Source organism: Blastocystis hominis (genome assembly GCF_000151665.1).
Source record: "Blastocystis hominis, Singapore isolate B (sub-type 7) whole genome shotgun sequence assembly, scaffold_9".
NCBI classification, from domain to species: domain Eukaryota; class Bigyra; order Opalinata; family Blastocystidae; genus Blastocystis; species Blastocystis hominis.
The window spans coordinates 158,420-176,456 of record NW_013171868.1 but is presented as its reverse complement, the minus strand read 5'-3'; the positions used below and the strand labels follow the sequence as shown (position 1 = coordinate 176,456).

Below are 18,037 nucleotides of genomic sequence, written 5' to 3'. Positions count from 1 at the left end.
TATCTGTTTCGAGTTTTCTTCGTTTTGGGCTTGGAATGCATCGCGAATGCTCTTGAGATCTTCGTTCAATTGCCTCAGTCTGAACTTCAAATTCACTCCCCATTCACTACTTGGCTTGGTCCTCGTCGCAAGATTCTATCAATCTCTCGTATGTATCAAGCGCTTCTTCCGCTTCTTTGGAAGATTGTTGCAGCTCATGATACAACATCATTTCCAACTCCTCGTTGCTCATTCGATCGAACCCCACTAAAATAACAATTTCTACCAAATTTTACATCGCTTTCTCACAGGTTCGCGGCTTTCTGAAGTGATGATGCGTATCTCTGCTTCGAGCATTGCTTTGTAATCTTGTTCGGGATTCGCTATATGAAACAATGCCAACAATCACAACGATTTAGATATTTCTCCTTGTCTGCCATGAGCTGTGCCTCTGCCTAGAAATCATGCTGAGCCATCAGAGAACATACCTCGATGATATCATTTTGAATTGTTCCAAAATTGAGTGGCATAGAAAGAAAAACTCTACAACTCTGCACTCTTTTGTTTCGTAGTTTGCTCTCCAATGAAAACACTGGCTCAGCGATCCCTAGCGGCAGTTCGAAAGGTGAATAAAAACTGGAAGGTGAGTATTTGTGCTGAACCGATGATGGAGTTAATTCGATGCATGGACATGAATAATTCGGACACTACACTTTGCAGAGAGGCGATCCGAATCATGGAGCTTTGTACCTCGGGAGCTATCGTGAGAAGAGCTTTCTATTTTGTTTATTTTGTAGATGCAAACTAGTAAGATGACCGATCACGTTTATTCCAATCCCGCTTTGCTGAATGAGTTATTGCGTCGTGCAAAGTGATTTCCTTTATGCATTTTCAGTGTATTTGTCTGTTTGTTAGGAGTAATGCGATTTCAATGAATTACTGGGAGGGTAGTCTTACATTTTCCTTCATTCCCACTCCTTTCTTTCGGTTTTGAGGATTTCATGAAGTTGCAAACAATCAAATCTATTCTATTGGTCTTTTTGACGTGTCTCACCGTAGTTCAAGTGACTGTGATGCGTTACAGTCGTATTGTGAACACCCAAAAGTAGGAGAGGAGCTCCATTATTTTTGATAGGTATATCACTTCCACCACTGTGATTCTCTCTGAAGGGCTAAAAGTCGTTTGCTGCTGCATTTTCTACTGTATGGAGGAGGGCTTCGTTCGAGGGATGAAGGTAATTGCGGAGTTCTCTCTTGACTGAAGATCATCATCCAAGAAGTGTTCTTAAAGTGGAAAAACACGCTGCTGCTATTTGTTCCCGCCTTTCTATACGCGGTGCAAAACAATCTCCTCCTCGTAGCCATCACCCATCTCGATTCTGCAGTTTACTCTGTTACCTACCAGATGAAGATTCTTACAACCGCCCTCTTCTCCGTTTTCCTTCTCCACAAAAAGCTTACTCTCCGTCAGTGGATCGCTTTGATCATTATCGTGCCGGGTGTGGGATTAGTGGAGCTGAGCAGCAAATCCGCCACCGCGAAAGTGAGCACCACCGAACAGAACCCGCTTCTAGGCTTCCTCTGCATCGTGATCTGCTCTCTGACGAGCGGTTTTGCGGGCGTTTTCTTCGAAATGGTGCTGAAGGGAAAGAAGAAAAACAACATTTGGATTCAGAGCATTCAGCTCTGCCTGGCGACTTGCTTCTTCTGCTGTCTGAATGCAGCCACGACGGATCTGCCTCGAATTCGATCCGAGGGATTCTTTGTGGGCTACAATAAGTGGACATGGATCACGATTATGTTGAATGTGCATTTGCGGCTGTGGGATGAGGAGTAGGGATTTTCCGGAGTGCTCATCGCCGCCGTTGTGAATTATACAGATAATATTGTAAAGGGATTGTCGAATTGCTTATCCATGGTGTTGTCCTGCATTGATATCCTTTCGATTTGAACAGAATGTGACTTAACGCCCACTCTCTAAGGTGGTGTTCAACTTCTCCCTGAGTTCAACGTTTGTGCTTGGTGCTATTCTCGTGTTGATTTCTCTTTTGATGTACAACTTTAACGGCTTCGTTCAGAAGAGTGAAAAGGTTTACTAGTGTTTGTAGCACAAACAGCTGTTATAGTCTAAATCCAGATAATGTATTTACTTTTTCTTTTTCTATACGCAAGAACTAGCATGTCAATTTCAAGCAAAAACTTACATAGGTCGATTTCTTGAGACTGTCACACACTTGCTCCATCACTGGAGGCGAACTGCAGAATTGAAGGAAAAATATCGGTCCATCCTCGTACCGTTTTGAAATAGCCTTTGAATACATGGGATAACTAGAAAACGTCATATTTCCTAATCAATAGGTACATAAACGCCTGGTCTCCGCAATTATACACTCTCTGAAATACTCCTCCGTTTTTGATTACATATTTCGCGCTTTCCACGAATTTGTTAAATATCGAAGCCACGGCTAGGTCATTCCTAGCAAGAAGCATTACGCGATAAAATGGCATCCTTTAGAGCTTCAATTGGGAAAAAGAAACCGATATTGGGACAATTTGAAGTCGACCTGTCCTTATTGTGGTTTTCTCAACAAAGACTTGGCCTTATCGAATTCTTTTTGGCTTTTTTGCTTGCTTTTTCATGCAGCCCATTATTGGAAGTCGTTGTTTCCATGTACTCAGTCGTCTTCCCATGATATCGGCAGTAGTCCCCAGGCGGTCGATTCTTGACAAGTACCAACTCCAAAAAGTAAATCGGTTCAAGTCGCAGCAAAGATTACAGAGTAGTCGCCAAAGTGTTGTTCGTAATGAATAGAAAGAGAAGAGGAGAAGTATCAACGCGATTTGGAACGTGCAATCGTTCGTCACACACGAGCGAACCAAGAATGGGAAGACGAGATTGAAAATATAAAAATCGAGATATTCAACAAATATAAAAATAAAGTAGACGATATGCATCCATTTCTTGTCGATGATTATCGAATGGAACTCGTAAGGGAAATGAAGCGTATCAATGAGTTCTACCGTCCTTTAGTCCGCAAGGAAGCCGATGTTTTGAGAAAGAAGCGCGAGCTTGGTTTGGTTCACATCGAGCCAGAACCATTTGTTCTGGAAGGATTAGACGAGATTATTCCACAAATCAACAGTTTAATCAAAAACAAAGCCCCGAAGAAGCTGGAATCGTCGAAGGAGCCTTCTTCGAAGAAAGTCCCCAAGTTGTTAGAATAATAGTTCTTCAGTCAGTGACTTACTCACTCAGTTCCTTACTCACTCACTCAGTTCGTCCCTCTCATCATCTCCCTGTTTACAACAAACACATCGAAACTAGTCAATACACCAACAAATACTACAGACCAAGACTGCTCAGTCCAGGAAAGCCAGTCTTGTTCGCTGCCTTGGCTTCGGTTTCCATCTTATCTTGAGCAGTACACACACGCAGAATCTCGCGCTTATTCGTCTCCATCACTCTGCCACCGATGCAGAGCTCGTTCAGAACGTGATAAGCCTTGTCATAGTGGAAAATAATATCCAACTCGCACACCTACACGTCACACGCGACAGATACACCGACATTGCCATAATACTGATCCAGGACTTCGACGAAGTGTTGAATGAATTCCAGAGCCATAAGCTCGTTTTCGTCCTTGTCGATCGAGATGATGAAATATAAAGAAGCAAATCTACAGTTTAACCGAAACAGTCGAGCCGTGCCTCTTAAAAACGATCTTTGAGTCCTTCTGTTCAATGTAGTTACAGTAGCGAGCGGGTCTTGACAGTACCTGGTTAATGGCGTTACGGGTTGTACTTTGGATTTCCTGGTATGTTATTCGTATTCACCACAGCATACTCTAGGAGATGCCCCATTATAAAACTGCTGCAGACGGATCTTTCCCTGACGGCTAACAAGCAATACCCATTGAATCTACAAATAGATAAAATTGGAAAATTGCAAACCATGATCCTAGACTATAATAAATTTCCAAATCTGTTGAACAGAAGAAAATAGATTAATTCCCAATTTCGGGTCGATTTTGATAAATAACCGAAAAAAAGGTTAGATTTTGGGATTCCTTTTACACACAACGATATTTTGATAATATTCAATGAAACGGCAGAGAACAGAAGGGCAGCTGGATACACAGTGCGTGCAAGATGTATTGTCTTTGACTTGGAATTGAGTTTGTAGAGTGCTTCCTCTGCTCTGGAGAAAGAATATAGGAGTCAAATCGAGTCATATAAAACAGCGGAAAGGCAAGCAAAAGAGAAGATGCGAGAGATGGAGTTATCCTTTCTGCAATTGCGTCAAGGATTAGAGGCTGCGTTAGAAGAAGAAAAATCAAAAGTAGATACGAGTAGGTGGTGTGATGTAGACTGCGGAACTGAAAATTCAACTTCTGACATTGCAAAGAGAGTTAGAACGGGAACGAAAACGAAATAGTGAGTCAATGGAAATGGCAGAACCGAGCGAAGGGAATCAAAGTGACAAACTCGTTCAAATTAGTAGTGAACCGAGCACTTGGAACGAAGCAAATGATAGCGAGTTGCGGTTGCTGCGAGAACATAAACTTCAGTATGAAGCGTACATCGCACAGGGTGGATTTGACTTTATCAACACCAAAGTTTTGCATGCCGTGGAGAATCCCTACGCCACCTGTTTGAAAAAGAAGAGTGTTGCAGAGCATCACACTCCTCCACCCACACTCTCCTCCAACTCTACCCAACCTTCTTCGCCAGACTCCTTGGTCGAGGAGATCGAAACGCTCAAGAAACGAATTCGACGAATGAACGAGCTGTTTACAGCGCAGACAAATCGATTTCGCGATGCTGTGTACCAACTGACCGGGTGGCATGTGGAAATGAGCACCCATGAAAACAAACTGAGGATCCGATCGCGCTATTCTCGGTCGGACGACGAATATCTAGAGCTTTTGTGGTAGGAATGACGAAGCCTTGTCATGGGTAGGACGGACACCAACAAATTTGAACTTTTGGAAACGCCTCTAGTGAATCGTTTAGATCCTCGTCTTTTTACCTATATTTCTGTGAGCAATTCCTTCCCTGGGTTTTTGAGCGCTGTCACACAAGACCTCTTTGAGAAGCAAGAGGTTCGCTCTATGTAATAATAGTAGAATTCATTTTGCAAAAAGATGTTTTCTTGAACAAAGCAAAGAAAGAACCCCTAACAATTAATCTGACTTCTCCTTAATGCTGCGTTGCTTCATCCACATCCATCCGTAATAGGGAAGACCCAAAATATAAGGTGAGAGCTACATGTCACAAATGAAACACCATCCGTACGACAATCCAGAATCCTTCAATGTCTTTCCAGAACTTGGAGACGACATAGAGGGCAATCATGGTGATCGACAGAGCGAAATAGCTCCAAAAGATGATTTTGTAATTGTAGTCATCAGATGGAGTAAAGAAGGACGATAGGAAGGACATTACAAAACGTGTGCTGTCTTTTCTTCCAATATCATTTTTGAAATTCCAGAAATAGCTTCGAATTTCTGTGTAGGTTCCGATAGTTATTATTTGAGTTTAATTCCTCTAATTCGATGTAAGAGTGGAGTTTGCTCATCACATGCAGTAAATGACTACGTATCAGCAATTTCAGGAAGGAATCAGTTCCGATGAAATCGAGGAGAAATTGAAGTTTGTAAAGCAAACTACGCAAGTCGCAAAGGAACTAGGAAAGGCCGAGACCATTTCTTCGCTTCTGCCTTTCCTTCATGGTTAGTCCTTTGCCTCGACTGTCGAATCTAGATTGGTGTCCAGACAATGATGACGAGGCACTCACCGAGCTTGCGAAGGAGATCTATAATTTGCGAGAGCTGTTTACACCCGATGAAATGAAAAATGTCCTCCCCATTTTAAAGCACCTAGCCACAGCCGAAGAGGTCGTTGTTCGTGAAGCGGTACGGCCCGTAATTGGAGCTGATCTCTAGGCAGTCGAGAGCATTAACAAGATCGTGGAGGATATGTCTCCGGAAGTGGTCCGCGACGAGATGGTGGTTGTAATCGAGGAGCTCTTCCACGACGAGTGGTTCACTCCGCGTGTGTCCTCGGTCTCCCTCATCGCCCGCGCCTACAGCAAGATCGCCAGTCTGCCGGCTTCTGACGCGGAGCCCTCTCTCAAAACCCTCCGCGACGACTTCTTCGCCCTTTGCAAGGACGACACTCCGATGGTCCGCCGTGCTGCCGCGAAAAACATGCCGTCGATCTACGCGGTCTGCGCCGACTCGTTCAGCGGCGCCTTCGTCGCGCAGTTCGCCGAGTTCTTCGCGGCCGACGACGTTTTCTCCTCAGCACTCCTCTGAACCGCAGGACACGCCCAAGCTGACGCTGATGAGCTTCACGAAGGAGCTGCTGCAGCGCGTGACCGAGGAGGCGGATCGCACGAAGGTGCTGGACATCTTCCGCAGCAACCTGGGCGCGCGTTCCTACAAACTCCGCGAGGCCTCCGCGCTGGAAGTGGGCGCCATCGCGGCGATCCTGAAGACGGAGAAGTTCAGCGAGCTGCTGCTGGAGCCGTACTTGGCGCTGTTCAAAGACAACTACATGGAGGTGCGGAAGAACGCGATCAAGCAGATCTCCGCGCTGGCGACGTGTCTTGAGCAGTCCGTCTTCCTCGAGAAGATCTTCACGTTTTTGGCGCCGCTGGCCGCGGAGACGAACCCCGTCATCACGTAACAATCCACGCAAGCGTGTCATCTAGCGAGCAAGTCGCGTCGGTGGTCGTGGATCTCTGCAAGCTCTTCCCCGAGAAGGTCAACCCGCTCTTCGAGCTGCTGCTGAAGTCTCCAGCGCCGCAGGTGCGTCTGCTGATTCTCCGCCGCTTGGACGAGGTGGCGCTGAACGAAAACCTGGTGAACAGCGTGGTGCTGACGGAGAATCTGGACGGTCCCGACTGGCGCGTGCGCGAAGAAGTGGCGAAGCACATGGCGTATTTGCTGGCTTCGACGCAGGGCACGCCGCAACTGGAGAAACTGATCGATATCGTAGCGATGGAGAGAGGGGGCGATGCGTAGTATCTGCAGCTGTTCGTGGATAAGGTGAGCAAGGTGCGAGAGACGTGCCGAGGCTCGCTGGCGACGATCATCACGAAGCTCGGCGCAGATTTCGCGTTTGATAATGTGCGAGCCGGGAGAGGAGGGAGTGACGGATAGGTGATCAAGCATCTGCAGAAGCAATACGTGGAGACGGAGAACTATCTGTGGAAGTTCAACATTCTGTACACGTTCGAAGTGGTCGTGAAGGAAGTCCCGACCGACGCGCGCGTGCCGCCGCTGATCGAGACGATCATGGACGAGATGGACGACAACGTGCCCAATCTGCGATTCATCAGCTGCCGCATTCTGAGCAATCTGAGCGATCTGCTGCCGGAGGACGTGAAGCAGAAGGTGGTGGAGAAGATGAAGCAGCAGATGGAGGACACGGATCGGGACGTACGGTACTATGCAGCGCTGGGATTAAAGGCTTTCAAGGCGATGTGAGCACATGTAGTTTTGTATTGTTTGCTTTTGTTCTCTCAAACACATAACACATCACGTTGAAACGCGAAGGGAAGCAGGCGCGAGGGACCCTGCTCTTCGTACATCTCGCGACTGATCGCCACGTTCGCGTATTGCTCGTTCGCCAGCAGCGCGCCGCCTCGCCAAGTGTCCCCGATCGGACTGCTCGTGACTCTCTCCCCGCTCACTCACTCGTTCATTTGAAACACGCGGAGCTCCTTCCCTGCTTCGATATACGGCGCGATTTCCTGCGTGGGGTTAAGAAAAAACACACAACTCGCTTGTGCGCTTGCCAGGATATTCAACGCGCGCTTTGAAGTTCGGAGTGCAGCTCGTTCCGCCGCTCAGCACCACATTCCGAGCGAGCAACTCGCGAATCCCCGGCGAAAACGCCTGCAGACAGGACCCAGCGCACTCGCCGATTCCCGACTGTCGAATCCCGATATCCGAGGGATGGAACAGCGCCTCCGGAACCATGAATCGCTCGTTCGTGAGCTGAAGCACCTGCTGGCTGGGATCGATTTTCTGTCCCGGTTTCTACGGTCAAAAAGGGGAAACGGGGAAACGAGTTCGTATCCAGTGGAGGAAATCACATAATCAGGGAGAACAAACACTTTTCTAGAGCGTGCGGGATGCTGCTTGCAGCTTTCGAGATCTAGATCGCACGGAAAGCAAAGCTCGACCTCGGAGCACGTCGAGCGATAGATAGCTGTACGCTTCTTTGATTTTATTCACCAAGTAGAAGCAATCCTGCACGTTCATCTGCCGAAACGAAAGCGTTTCTTTCAATAGATTCGTCAGCAGCTTGCCGCCCACATTCACACGGCGCACAGCGTCCAATACCACACTGCCATCGACGATTGGGATGATCTGCTGTGAAGGAGAGTTCGTAAAACCACGTGTGTGAACGAAAAGCCGCTTTCAATCACTAATCCAGTGCGCGTGTGACGATTGATATCGGTTGGGTCGAGGGTGGAAAGGTGCTTGGCAAAAGTCCAGGATGGAGCCGACGATGAGTAGAAGCCATTGAATCGGAAGTGCTCGAAAACGACTTGCAGAGTCGCTTTCTGGAGCTCATCCATGTTGAAGAGTGGCTGTGAGAGAAAGAGATTTGTATCTTGCGGTTCCTAGGATAAATTGCGACAAAAAGAACAATGCCATATTTAGATGTTGAGCGTTTAAGAGCTCATGCCATATTTTCGATTGATAATCCCAATTTACGATATATCCTCTATACGATTAGACCCAGCTGACCACATTTACTTTTCAATCGGACGATGATACATGATTTGAGAGTGATCAGAGACAGCATTCTCTGTTTCATCTCCAATCAGTTCGTGCAGCGATTTCTTAATCCTTCCCGTAGTGTTTGGAAGTATTCTACACGTCAGCGTTCCCTCATCGCAAAAACATCTGGGGATCTGCGTTTGTCGAGATTCCAGCCTTGATAGTGTATCCTCCATTATCAACTACGAGAATAGGCACTTCCATGAAGAGGATAAGAAAAACACTGAGTTTTGTACAACACTATTTGAAATACACACGAATTACATAATAAAAATTCAAACAAAAAGAGGTTTGGTAAGATACAAATTACTTTGCTTCTTCTTCTTTTACTACTACAACTTCTGCTGTTGCTTCTGGCTCTTCAGCCTTTTCCTCCACAACACATGGTTCCACCACTTCTTGCGTTTCTTTGGCTTTCTCCATCTTGACCTTGTACTCCTGGATACGTTCGGAAACCTTTTCATCATAAGGACGATCATAGTGCAATAATCCACTAAGAACCTGGTGCATGTACAAAACCGATCTCTAGTTGTTACATTTTCCATCCAGATGTACGTTCCACGTGCTGCAAATTGTAAATTTGGCCATTTCCAAATAGTCCTTCGACTCGGGAAGTGGAGCAATCTAGCTAAAACAACTCCATAAAGTACTACATCCTCTGAATACTCTGTGTTTCGCACGTTTCTGAGCAGCTGGTTGTGAATACGGTTGTTCTACGCATTAGGACAAAATAGCTGTAGCCCACTCGGAAGGTGAGCTGGTCCGAGAGAGTGACATATCCTAATCCAGCCAAACCTACTCCAGCCAAAAAGGACAGCGTTTTGTGAATAATAGCAAAACCCCTATGGTTTAAAAGTTCCATCGAGCAATTCCTACATATTCTCTAAAGCAAAACTAGCAAAAGGCACGAAAATGATCAGAAAAAACAATTCGGCGTTATTTGGGAATTCCAACAAACAGCTGCAAAATCATTTTTCGAACAGAATAGGGGGAATGAAATAGCTGGCATCTTCTTTCTTGACGGAAACACCGAAAGGAAGCTCTCCGCTGTCAGCCATAACCACTCTACTAAATGTGAGGAGAACATGGCGTTTTGCTACCATTTCGTCATGCCTTTTTTTGAGCCGCATTGTTCCATCATATATACAACATCCATTCCTTCTAGCACAGTACCAAAGGCCACGAGCTTCTTATCCAGATATGCGACATTCGCCTAGAAGTGAAACCGAAGAACCAAAGGCAACAAGTGTGATATAGAATTCCGCTGCGTTTCTGTTTTTGCCTAAATTCGCCATAGCCACAATCCCCGGACGATTCTGAGAAACAACAAAGGGGTCATTATCAAACATCTTTCCATAGATACCAACTCCAACATGACCCTAGTTTCTGAAATTGGAACACACAATAGATACTCCCTGAACGATAAATCCGGGGATAATACGCTGAAATCGACTTCCCTTATAAGTCATCGGTATTTTTTTCTTCGGAGAAGCATAGTATTCTCCAGTGCACAGACCGCGAAAGTTCTCTGTGGCTAGCGGAGCAACTTCTCCATATCTAAAACTGAGATCACCAAAAATCGACAAACAATCCAATAACAATTCTACCGACGGGCATACCATCAATTTCAATGTCCAAAAATGTTTTTGCAGTAATTGTGAAGTTCTTCAGTTAACAGCGTATTTAAGATCCCACCTGCGGAGTAGCCCTGACTATAGCTAGCAACCCCAGCAAAGTCAGGAAGTAAGACAACATGTGTAAAACAAAAATGACAATCTACCTTCAGTGAACCATAAATCTTCATCGTGAACCAGAAACATGCATAGAATCCAATGGTTCCACAAGCCAAAAAAAGAGCGATACACGCCATCATCATCAAGCACAAGTACAAAATCACTACTCAGCACGCACCCGCAGCGCCTACCCGACACAATCTTCGTAATTCCATGACTGAGCATGTAAAAGAGAGAGAACGCGAAGACGAAGAGCGCAGTACACCCGGTATTCACGAACGATCGCCACCACCATCGGTAATCTTCGCTGGCCAGCTGGAAATAGCAGAGCACGATCGCGATCTCCGCCGTCGTGATCAGCATCAGCACGAAGATGGCGAGCAGGAACCCGAACACCACGTACATCTGGTGGGACATGACGGAGGACATGAGGAAATAGACCTCGAGGAAGATGGCTCCGAAGGGGATGCAGCCGCCCACGAAGCAGGTGAGCCAGGGACGCAGATACCACGGCTGCGTGGGGATCTGTCGCTCGATGTGGTTGGTGCGGACGGGCATGTGATACTTGGAGAGACGGTAGCCGAGAAGCGAGCCGAGGTAGACGAGAGGAAGGGACACGCAGAACCAGAGCAGGATCAGCTTGAGGATGGAGGCTGGATGAGAGAGAAGGAGCGAAACCGACTGAGGTGGATGAATTGGGGCGAGCCGACGAAGAACCACATGATGTTCATGACCAGCGTGACGCCGGCGATGGTGGCGGGGAGCAGCACGCCCACGAAGATGATCACGGAGCGACGCTTCTTGCCTCCGAAGTAGAGATTGAGGCGAGAGGAGGAATAGCCCGCGACGAAGCCCATGAAGACGAAGAGAATCACTGCCGCGGTCATGATGCTGCCGCGGTATTTGGGCGACAAAACGCCGGCGGCGGCGAGAACGATGACCATGAGCATGGTGAAGAGGACTTGCGTCTAGAGATGAGGAGGGAGGAAGGGACCGACGCCCACGCCGACGAGCGATGCGAAGACGTCGGAGCCTTCGGGAGGACGGAAGACATCGCCGTGGATGAGCTTCCAGCCGCCTTCCTCGACGGTTTCGATTCGCTCGTCTTCGGTCTAGAGGGAAGCGAGTGAAGAGAGAGAGGAACGATGGAGTTGTACATGAGAATGTCACGCGAGAGGGTTCGGAGAATGATGATTCCGGCGATGGTCTGAGGGTGAAGCGACCCAGTCGAACGAACAGTGAGGAAGAGAGCCATGCAGAACGAGTTCATGAGGGAGAACCAGTGAGCTCCCTTCCCGCGCGCGTTCTTCAAGTAGATGTCCCAGCGAGAACCGTAGTCGATCTCGCTCGCTTCAAACTGCACGGTGTAGGTGAAGGTGACGGTGCAGGGAGTTTTCAGCATCATGAGCGCGTCCACACCGCGAGAAAGAAGCTTGCCGTCGTGCTCCACGTAGTCAATACTGGAAGGAGCAGCGTGCACGCCCACGATACGATAGCTGTTATCCTTGTTCTTGTGGTACAGAATCGTAAAGGCGATCTGAGTGTGAAAGAGAGAGGATTGGAGGGACGTGGTTGTAGATAACAGCGGCCTTGCTGTCCGCATCGATGAACCCAAGTGGGTGCGTGTCTTCGTACCAGAATTCGCTGTCGCTGGAGAACACAACGGACGCGGGCAAGTCATCCACCAGCCTAGATGGATTAAAAAAAATATATATATGATTCGAACCATTGCACGTTGTATTCATCACGAATTGCACTTGTCATCTTCTCAATATCGTCCTTGCTATACTCTTTCTTGCAGATAATCTGAGGGGATTCAATATCATCTAACATATTGAACGAATACAGGGTATTTGAGTATTCGTCTCCACTCAGAGCATTTCCGAGATTCTGATTCAAATGGTAAATATTGGCAGGGGCACACACTGGGAGAGAATAATAATCGAGGACAATTTGAGTCTTGGATGAGGTGATGGAGTTCACAAACACAGACACCTAATGACTATTCAGGTAAAGTAGAGTAATGTACTTGGTCATGTTCATTGTAGTCTTTCACATCTAGAATAGAAAAACCAAGACCAAGAGAAAATAGGGTACACACTCCTAACAAGGACGAAAGAAACATGGTAAAGTCGGCAATGAATGCTGGTGTCCCAAATAAACTTATGCAAATCAAGTAAACTAGTCGAAATAACCGCGGGATCCGATGGATTAACTGTAATGGCAAGATTGCTTTCACAGAGGGTGTAATTGTGTTATTTGCTATCTTGGAAATGCATAAGAAGGACGATCGAGCCCTCGTTGCTGCGAATTGATGGAATAAGGGTAATTGTTGATAATCAACAAACCACTAAACAAAGCATTGAATGGTTTTCTCATAGTTTTATTATCGGAAGGTAAGTAATTGCTCTAGACGTCTTTGGATCTACTCTGTGTGATGAAAACTTCTTTCCTTATTCGCTGGAGTCAGTTGTTGATGAAGGCGTTTGTGAAGGGTATGTCATAGTTACACTGACATGAGTGCATTGTTTGTGAACGATGAAGAATTCAAAAATACCATCTTTCGCCTGAGCGATGTTGATGACTCTCTTTTTATCGGAGTTCACTTATGTTGAAATACACATGCTAGACCCGACATTGATCCACCCAAGACATGATCGGTGTAGAACTGTGTAAAATAGACTGTGTACCTAGAGTTGATTGTTGTATTGTGCTTGCAATAATTGCTTAAATACTCATACATTGTAGTGTGCATAGGTTTTGAGGTTCGGTGAGTTTGCTCAGGAAGCAAGCGTATTTGTTTGTGTTATTATAAGTAGTTGTAAGGTTGTTTGTTGTTCTACACGAATTCCACCACACAATGAATGAAATAGGCTGTAATTGTCTGTACATGACATCGATCTGAATAATCGATACCACATCCCCGTGGATTCATGGATATCAAAAATCACTATACGTACAATAATCCATTTCTACATAAATAAAGGCATTTGAATAGTGAATATACTGCTAATCTAAAGAATGCCAGGAGAGCTTGAATTAGGTCAATCATACGAAACAATCGAGGATTTCCAAAGGTAGAAGTGTGGATTCCACATGACTCGATAGACAATGCTGGTGTCAAGTCAAGGGAGAAGACATCAAAAAGTGGAGAGAAACGATTCTCGTGTTGAAGAACAATATGTTGTTTTTATATAAAAATGATACGGTATCTATGCTAGGAAGCCATGAGGGAATAGGCAAAAACGCCTACGATGGTTATTGGCTTGGATAAGTGCTTGATTATGGTACCATTGCTTTATCAGCTTCATATCAGATCGCCCAGGAATATGATGGCCAGCAGAACGTGATTCAACTCAAAACCTTTACCGGACGTATCTTTTGTTTTGCTCTTCCTTTGTATTTGGTAAACCTGTGCCATGAGAAATAGAGAAGAGGATGCGGCAGAATGGATGAAGGATATGAAGGAAAGCGACTACACGAGCATTAAGGAAAAGGTGGTTTCATTAGAAAATGGATTGCAAGCAATCGGTCTTGCGCAGGTAGTTTCTGAGTGACTTTGCCTCATGGATGATAGGATGCCAAGGCGAAAGAAGATCGTGAGAACTTGGTGGCTCGGAATCGAATGGCTTCCGTGCGAAATCTTGGCTATTTGCTGGATGGCATGCGTGCTCGTCGCGTGCTGAGCCTTCTCTTCTTATGGAAAGAGCGCTGCAACGAAACGAAGCTGGAGGAGAATTGTGAGGCGCGAGTTCGAGATGCTGAAAGTCGTTCTGCTGCTTCATTGAATGAATTGACGTCTCGCGTCCAGTCGCTGACCGAAGAAGCCGAAAAGAAGGAAGAGGAGCATCGAGCCACGCTGTATAAAGCGCGATCCGATGCCTCGCTGCGCGCTATTGAGAGTATGTTGGCTTTGCAGCGCAGAGCCAAGCTGGAACAGGCATTCGTGCAGTGGATGCGCTTGTCGAAGCAGGAACAATTCGCTGAGAAAGCAACGGCGTGTGAGAAGCAGTTAACGGAAGCCAATACTGCGATTGAGAGAGTTTTTGTGTTTCACAGCGATGATTTGTAGACAGAATCGGAGTTGAAGGAAGCTCGCGAGAAGGCTGAAAACGAAGTAAGAAAGGAAAGGAAGAAAAGTGAGGCATAGAAAGCCGAGTTGGAGAAGAAATACCAGCAGGATATGCGAGATTATGAAGATCTTCGGATGGAGAGCGCGAAGACGCGATCTGCGTTGGAATCGTTGCTCCAGGACAAAGAAGCGGCGGAGGAACGAAATCGCCAGCTGGCCAAGCAGATCGAGCAGTTGGGTCTTTCGATGGCGACGTTCCAAGAAGCGGCGAACGGCTCGGAGGACGATAAGCAAGCGATTGTAGCGCGCTTGCAGCTGCAAGTGAACGATCTGGAGAATCGTCTTGCGCAAAGCCAGAAAGACGAGGAGGAATATCGCCGAAAATGGGAATTGCTGCAGGACTTTTCGGCAGACGAATTGACGCGCGCTCAAAAGAAGATCGACGAGTTAACCGCGACGTGCTCGGAATTGATCAAGCAAGTGGAGGACGCGAATAATCAGGAGCATATGATGGCGCTCGTGCAGGAGAAAGAGCAGCTGGAATCGAAGATCCACGAGATGGAGATTCAATTCGAAGCCACTGTGGATGTTGTGAACAACAGCAGCCAGATTGCAGTGCAGCGAGAAAACCAGATCGATGATTTGAAGGGCAAGATCGCCGGACTGGAGAAGAAGCTGGAGGAAGTGACACAACAGAAGGAGGCATTGGAGAAAGCGCTGGAAGAAGCGCAGCAGAAGCAGGTCGAAAGCGATGCAACGATTTCAGGAATGGAGAAATCGAACACGGCGCTCAAAGAAGAAGTGATGAAGATGAAACGCCGCGTGTTGGCACTGAAGAACATGGAGGAAAATATGCAGGATGTGGAGGATTTGCTGCAGCAGCGCGAAACGCAACTGAAGGATGTGCTGGAGCGGATTAAGAAGGCAGAGAAGACGAGCGAGTTCTGCCGGAGCGAAGTGAAGCGATACGAGGCGCTGAACGCGGAACTGGAGCATCGTATGTCGAATTATCTTTTCCGAGAAGGCCAGGCAGGCGAGGTGCTGGAAAAGATCGTGGAGAAGCAGGTGGATCGTCCGGAAACGCTGGAGAAGGTGAGCGAGTTGGAGAAGACCGTGGAGTCGCTGCGAGAGGAAATCGTGAGATTGGAGAATACGCTGAAGCAGAAGACTGACGAAGAAGCCAGGCAGAAGCAGGCGCATGAGGCGTTCAAGCTGAAGAAGGTGCTTCCGTTGAAGTTCTTCCCGATGTATCCTTCGTTGCGTCCTGTGGATGAAGAGACGGAGGTGATGCATGGAATTGAAACTCGAATCCAAGTGGAAACGCTCCCGAAAAGCGAACAGGAAGAAGTGAAGATGTTTGTGGGTAGAAACCCGGATGTTGTGAAGAGAGAAGAAGAAGAGAGAAGAAGGAAGGAGGAGGAAGAGAGAAAGAAGAGAGAGGAGGAAGAGAGAAAGAAGAGAGAGGAGGAAGAGAGAAAGAAGAGAGAAGAAGAAGAGAGAAGACGGAAGGAGGAAGAGGAGAGAAAACGAAAAGAGGAAGAGGAGAGGAAGAAGAGAGAAGAGGAAGAAAGGAAGAAGAGAGAAGAGGAAGAAAGGAAGAAGAGAGAAGAGGAAGAAAGAAAGAAGAGAGAGGAGGAGGAGGAAGAAGAGAGAAGGCAGAAAGAGCTTCTTGCTGCCCAATCCGCTCCAGAACCAGCACAAAGGCCGCTTTCACCGAATCCTTTTGACCAGGAGAGCGAAGAAGAAGAAAAGCCTTCATCATCCAATCCCTTCGATGCTCCCGCTGAGCGACCTCATTCTCCCAATCCATTCGACGATGCTAGTGAAGAAGAGGAGACAGCACAACCTTCGCTTCCTCCGCTCAATCTCCCTGAACAGCCCCGTTCACCGAATCCTTTTGATAATGCGAGTGAAGAAGAAGCAGAAGAAGAAGAACCCCATTCTCCCAATCCCTTCGATGCTCCCGCTGAGAAGCCCTATTCTCCGAATCCATTTGACCAGGAGAGCGAAGAGGAGGAAGAGGAACCCCCAAAGCCTTCGTCTCCCAATCCCTTCGATGATGTGGAACAGCCAAAACCTTCATCGCCCAATCCCTTCGATGCTCCCGTTGAGCGACCTCATTCTCCCAATCCTTTTGACCAAGAGAGCGAAGAAGAAGAAGAAACAGCAAAGCCGTCGCTTCCTCCGCTCAATCTCCCTGAACAGCCCCGTTCACCGAATCCTTTTGATAATGCGAGTGAAGAAGAAGAAGAAACAAAGGCGGCTTCTCCTAATCCGTTTGATATGCCCACTCAGACCTCCGCTCCATCGAATCTGTTTGACTTTGCAGAGCCGGCAAAGCCCGCATCTCCCAATCCTTTTGACCAGGAGAGCGAAGAAGAAGAAGAAGAAGAAAAGCCTGCGTCGCCCAATCCCTTCGACAATCCGCAGCCAGAACCGATCGCTCCATCGAACATGTTCGATTTCGCAAGCCAGCAGAAGCCTGCTTCTCCCGTGTCCTCTTCGAACATGTTCGATTTCGCGAGCCAGCAACCCGCTGCTCCATCGAATCTGTTTGACTTCGCAGAGCCGGCAAAGCCCGCATCTCCCAATCCCTTCGATCAGAACAGCGAAGAAGAAGAAGAAAAAGAAGAAAAGCCTGCGTCTTCCAACCCCTTCGCCGAGCCTCTACATTCCGACGTCCCGGCAGCGAGTCCGCCAGCCTCCACACAGCCCCAATCCTTCGATTTCTTCGAGAATGCTTCTACTCAGACTTCACAAACGGACATGTTCGCCACCGCTCCTACAGACTTCGCTTCGTTTGCACAAGAGCCTACATCACAAGAGCCTCTGGACTCTTCTTTCTCTGCAGCAGCTCCATCCGAACCGGCGCTCGCAGAACCAACCTACGATCTTTCGTTCCTCTCCGACTCCAAGCCGAAAGAAGAAGAGCCGAAAGAGAAGAAATCGCTGTGGAAATCCTTTAAGACTCGCCAGAAGAAGAACGACGACGTGATTATCGAAGGAGTGAGCGAAGAGCCCAAGAAGAAGTGGGGCCTGAGCGATAAACAGAAAGGAACACTGAAGAGCGGAATGGGCAAGTTCTCGAATCTCTTGAAAACGGCAGCTGTGAAGGGCCAGCAAGCGTTCAAGTCGCACAACGAGGAGCCTGCGGAGTTTCCGGAGTTCGATGTAGGTAAAACTAAAATCGATTTGAATGAAGGCGCTCGAGTTGGTCCAGGGAATGAAAGCGAAGCCTGTCGAGTTCTTCTTCTCGAATTGGCATGGAGACGGCAAGCTGAAAGAGTCGTTCCATGAATGGGTTCGTGGAATGGTAGAGAACGAGCCAGTCTCGCAGGCGCACATCAGCGGATTTACCATCGAGAATGCTTCGCCGTTTGTGGAGCAGGCGGTGCGGACTTGCATCGTTCCGCTGCTGAATATGCGCGAGTCGATTGCAGTGGATTTCGTGGAGA

The 18,037-nt window shown here is 47.3% G+C and overlaps 10 protein-coding genes; 5 read left to right on the top strand and 5 right to left on the bottom strand.

Moving 5' to 3' along the window:
• Positions 1-562: 562 nt before the first annotated feature.
• On the top strand, positions 563-880 carry GSBLH_T00004981001 (uncharacterized protein; the record flags this gene model as incomplete). XM_013043969.1 has 2 exons in its annotated part: positions 563-742; positions 777-880. 2 exons carry the CDS (start codon positions 563-565, stop codon positions 852-854), a joined length of 258 nt encoding a protein of 85 aa, XP_012899423.1. The 3' UTR covers positions 855-880.
• A 304-nt stretch (positions 881-1,184) lies between these two features.
• On the top strand, positions 1,185-1,930 carry GSBLH_T00004980001 (uncharacterized protein; the record flags this gene model as incomplete). The annotated part of the gene is made up of 3 exons (XM_013043968.1): positions 1,185-1,214; positions 1,244-1,786; positions 1,817-1,930. The coding sequence occupies 3 exons, from the start codon at positions 1,185-1,187 to the stop codon at positions 1,928-1,930; spliced, it is 687 nt and encodes a 228-aa protein (XP_012899422.1).
• Positions 1,931-3,296: 1,366 nt separating this feature from the next.
• On the bottom strand, positions 3,297-3,933 carry GSBLH_T00004979001 (uncharacterized protein; the record flags this gene model as incomplete). XM_013043967.1 has 3 exons in its annotated part: positions 3,297-3,517; positions 3,548-3,791; positions 3,824-3,933. The coding sequence occupies 3 exons, from the start codon at positions 3,931-3,933 to the stop codon at positions 3,323-3,325; spliced, it is 549 nt and encodes a 182-aa protein (XP_012899421.1). The 3' UTR covers positions 3,297-3,322.
• Positions 3,934-4,079: 146 nt separating this feature from the next.
• Positions 4,080-5,096, top strand: GSBLH_T00006916001 (uncharacterized protein; the record flags this gene model as incomplete). The annotated part of the gene is made up of 4 exons (XM_013043966.1): positions 4,080-4,130; positions 4,163-4,318; positions 4,347-4,909; positions 4,940-5,096. The coding sequence occupies 4 exons, from the start codon at positions 4,080-4,082 to the stop codon at positions 5,094-5,096; spliced, it is 927 nt and encodes a 308-aa protein (XP_012899420.1).
• Positions 5,097-5,569: 473 nt separating this feature from the next.
• GSBLH_T00004978001 (uncharacterized protein) lies at positions 5,570-6,669 on the top strand (the record flags this gene model as incomplete). The annotated part of the gene is made up of 4 exons (XM_013043965.1): positions 5,570-5,711; positions 5,743-5,894; positions 5,925-6,272; positions 6,304-6,669. The coding sequence occupies 4 exons, from the start codon at positions 5,570-5,572 to the stop codon at positions 6,667-6,669; spliced, it is 1,008 nt and encodes a 335-aa protein (XP_012899419.1).
• Positions 6,670-7,507: 838 nt separating this feature from the next.
• On the bottom strand, positions 7,508-7,967 carry GSBLH_T00007221001 (uncharacterized protein; the record flags this gene model as incomplete). Its single annotated transcript, XM_013043964.1, has 3 exons — positions 7,508-7,652; positions 7,683-7,738; positions 7,761-7,967. The coding sequence occupies 3 exons, from the start codon at positions 7,965-7,967 to the stop codon at positions 7,508-7,510; spliced, it is 408 nt and encodes a 135-aa protein (XP_012899418.1).
• A 141-nt stretch (positions 7,968-8,108) lies between these two features.
• Positions 8,109-8,980, bottom strand: GSBLH_T00004976001 (uncharacterized protein; the record flags this gene model as incomplete). XM_013043963.1 has 4 exons in its annotated part: positions 8,902-8,980; positions 8,754-8,870; positions 8,390-8,721; positions 8,109-8,360 (listed from the first exon to the last, which is right to left on the bottom strand). Exons 3-4 carry the CDS (start codon positions 8,570-8,572, stop codon positions 8,109-8,111), a joined length of 435 nt encoding a protein of 144 aa, XP_012899417.1. The 5' UTR covers positions 8,573-8,721; positions 8,754-8,870; positions 8,902-8,980.
• Positions 8,981-9,067: 87 nt separating this feature from the next.
• Positions 9,068-9,652, bottom strand: GSBLH_T00004975001 (uncharacterized protein). XM_013043962.1 has 3 exons: positions 9,431-9,652; positions 9,333-9,401; positions 9,068-9,302 (listed from the first exon to the last, which is right to left on the bottom strand). Exons 1-3 carry the CDS (start codon positions 9,496-9,498, stop codon positions 9,110-9,112), a joined length of 330 nt encoding a protein of 109 aa, XP_012899416.1. The 5' UTR covers positions 9,499-9,652; the 3' UTR covers positions 9,068-9,109.
• Positions 9,653-9,873: 221 nt separating this feature from the next.
• On the bottom strand, positions 9,874-12,343 carry GSBLH_T00004974001 (uncharacterized protein; the record flags this gene model as incomplete). Its single annotated transcript, XM_013043961.1, has 11 exons — positions 9,874-9,990; positions 10,022-10,156; positions 10,190-10,334; positions 10,366-10,442; positions 10,477-10,673; positions 10,702-11,163; positions 11,193-11,471; positions 11,505-11,622; positions 11,655-12,047; positions 12,079-12,199; positions 12,237-12,343. The coding sequence occupies 11 exons, from the start codon at positions 12,341-12,343 to the stop codon at positions 9,874-9,876; spliced, it is 2,151 nt and encodes a 716-aa protein (XP_012899415.1).
• Positions 12,344-13,971: 1,628 nt separating this feature from the next.
• Positions 13,972-15,949, top strand: GSBLH_T00006915001 (uncharacterized protein; the record flags this gene model as incomplete). The annotated part of the gene is given in 6 exon segments (XM_013043960.1): positions 13,972-14,052; positions 14,088-14,416; positions 14,435-14,552; positions 14,583-14,627; positions 14,661-15,829; positions 15,898-15,949. The coding sequence occupies 6 exon segments, from the start codon at positions 13,972-13,974 to the stop codon at positions 15,947-15,949; spliced, it is 1,794 nt and encodes a 597-aa protein (XP_012899414.1).
• Between the last annotated feature and the right edge of the window lie 2,088 nt (positions 15,950-18,037).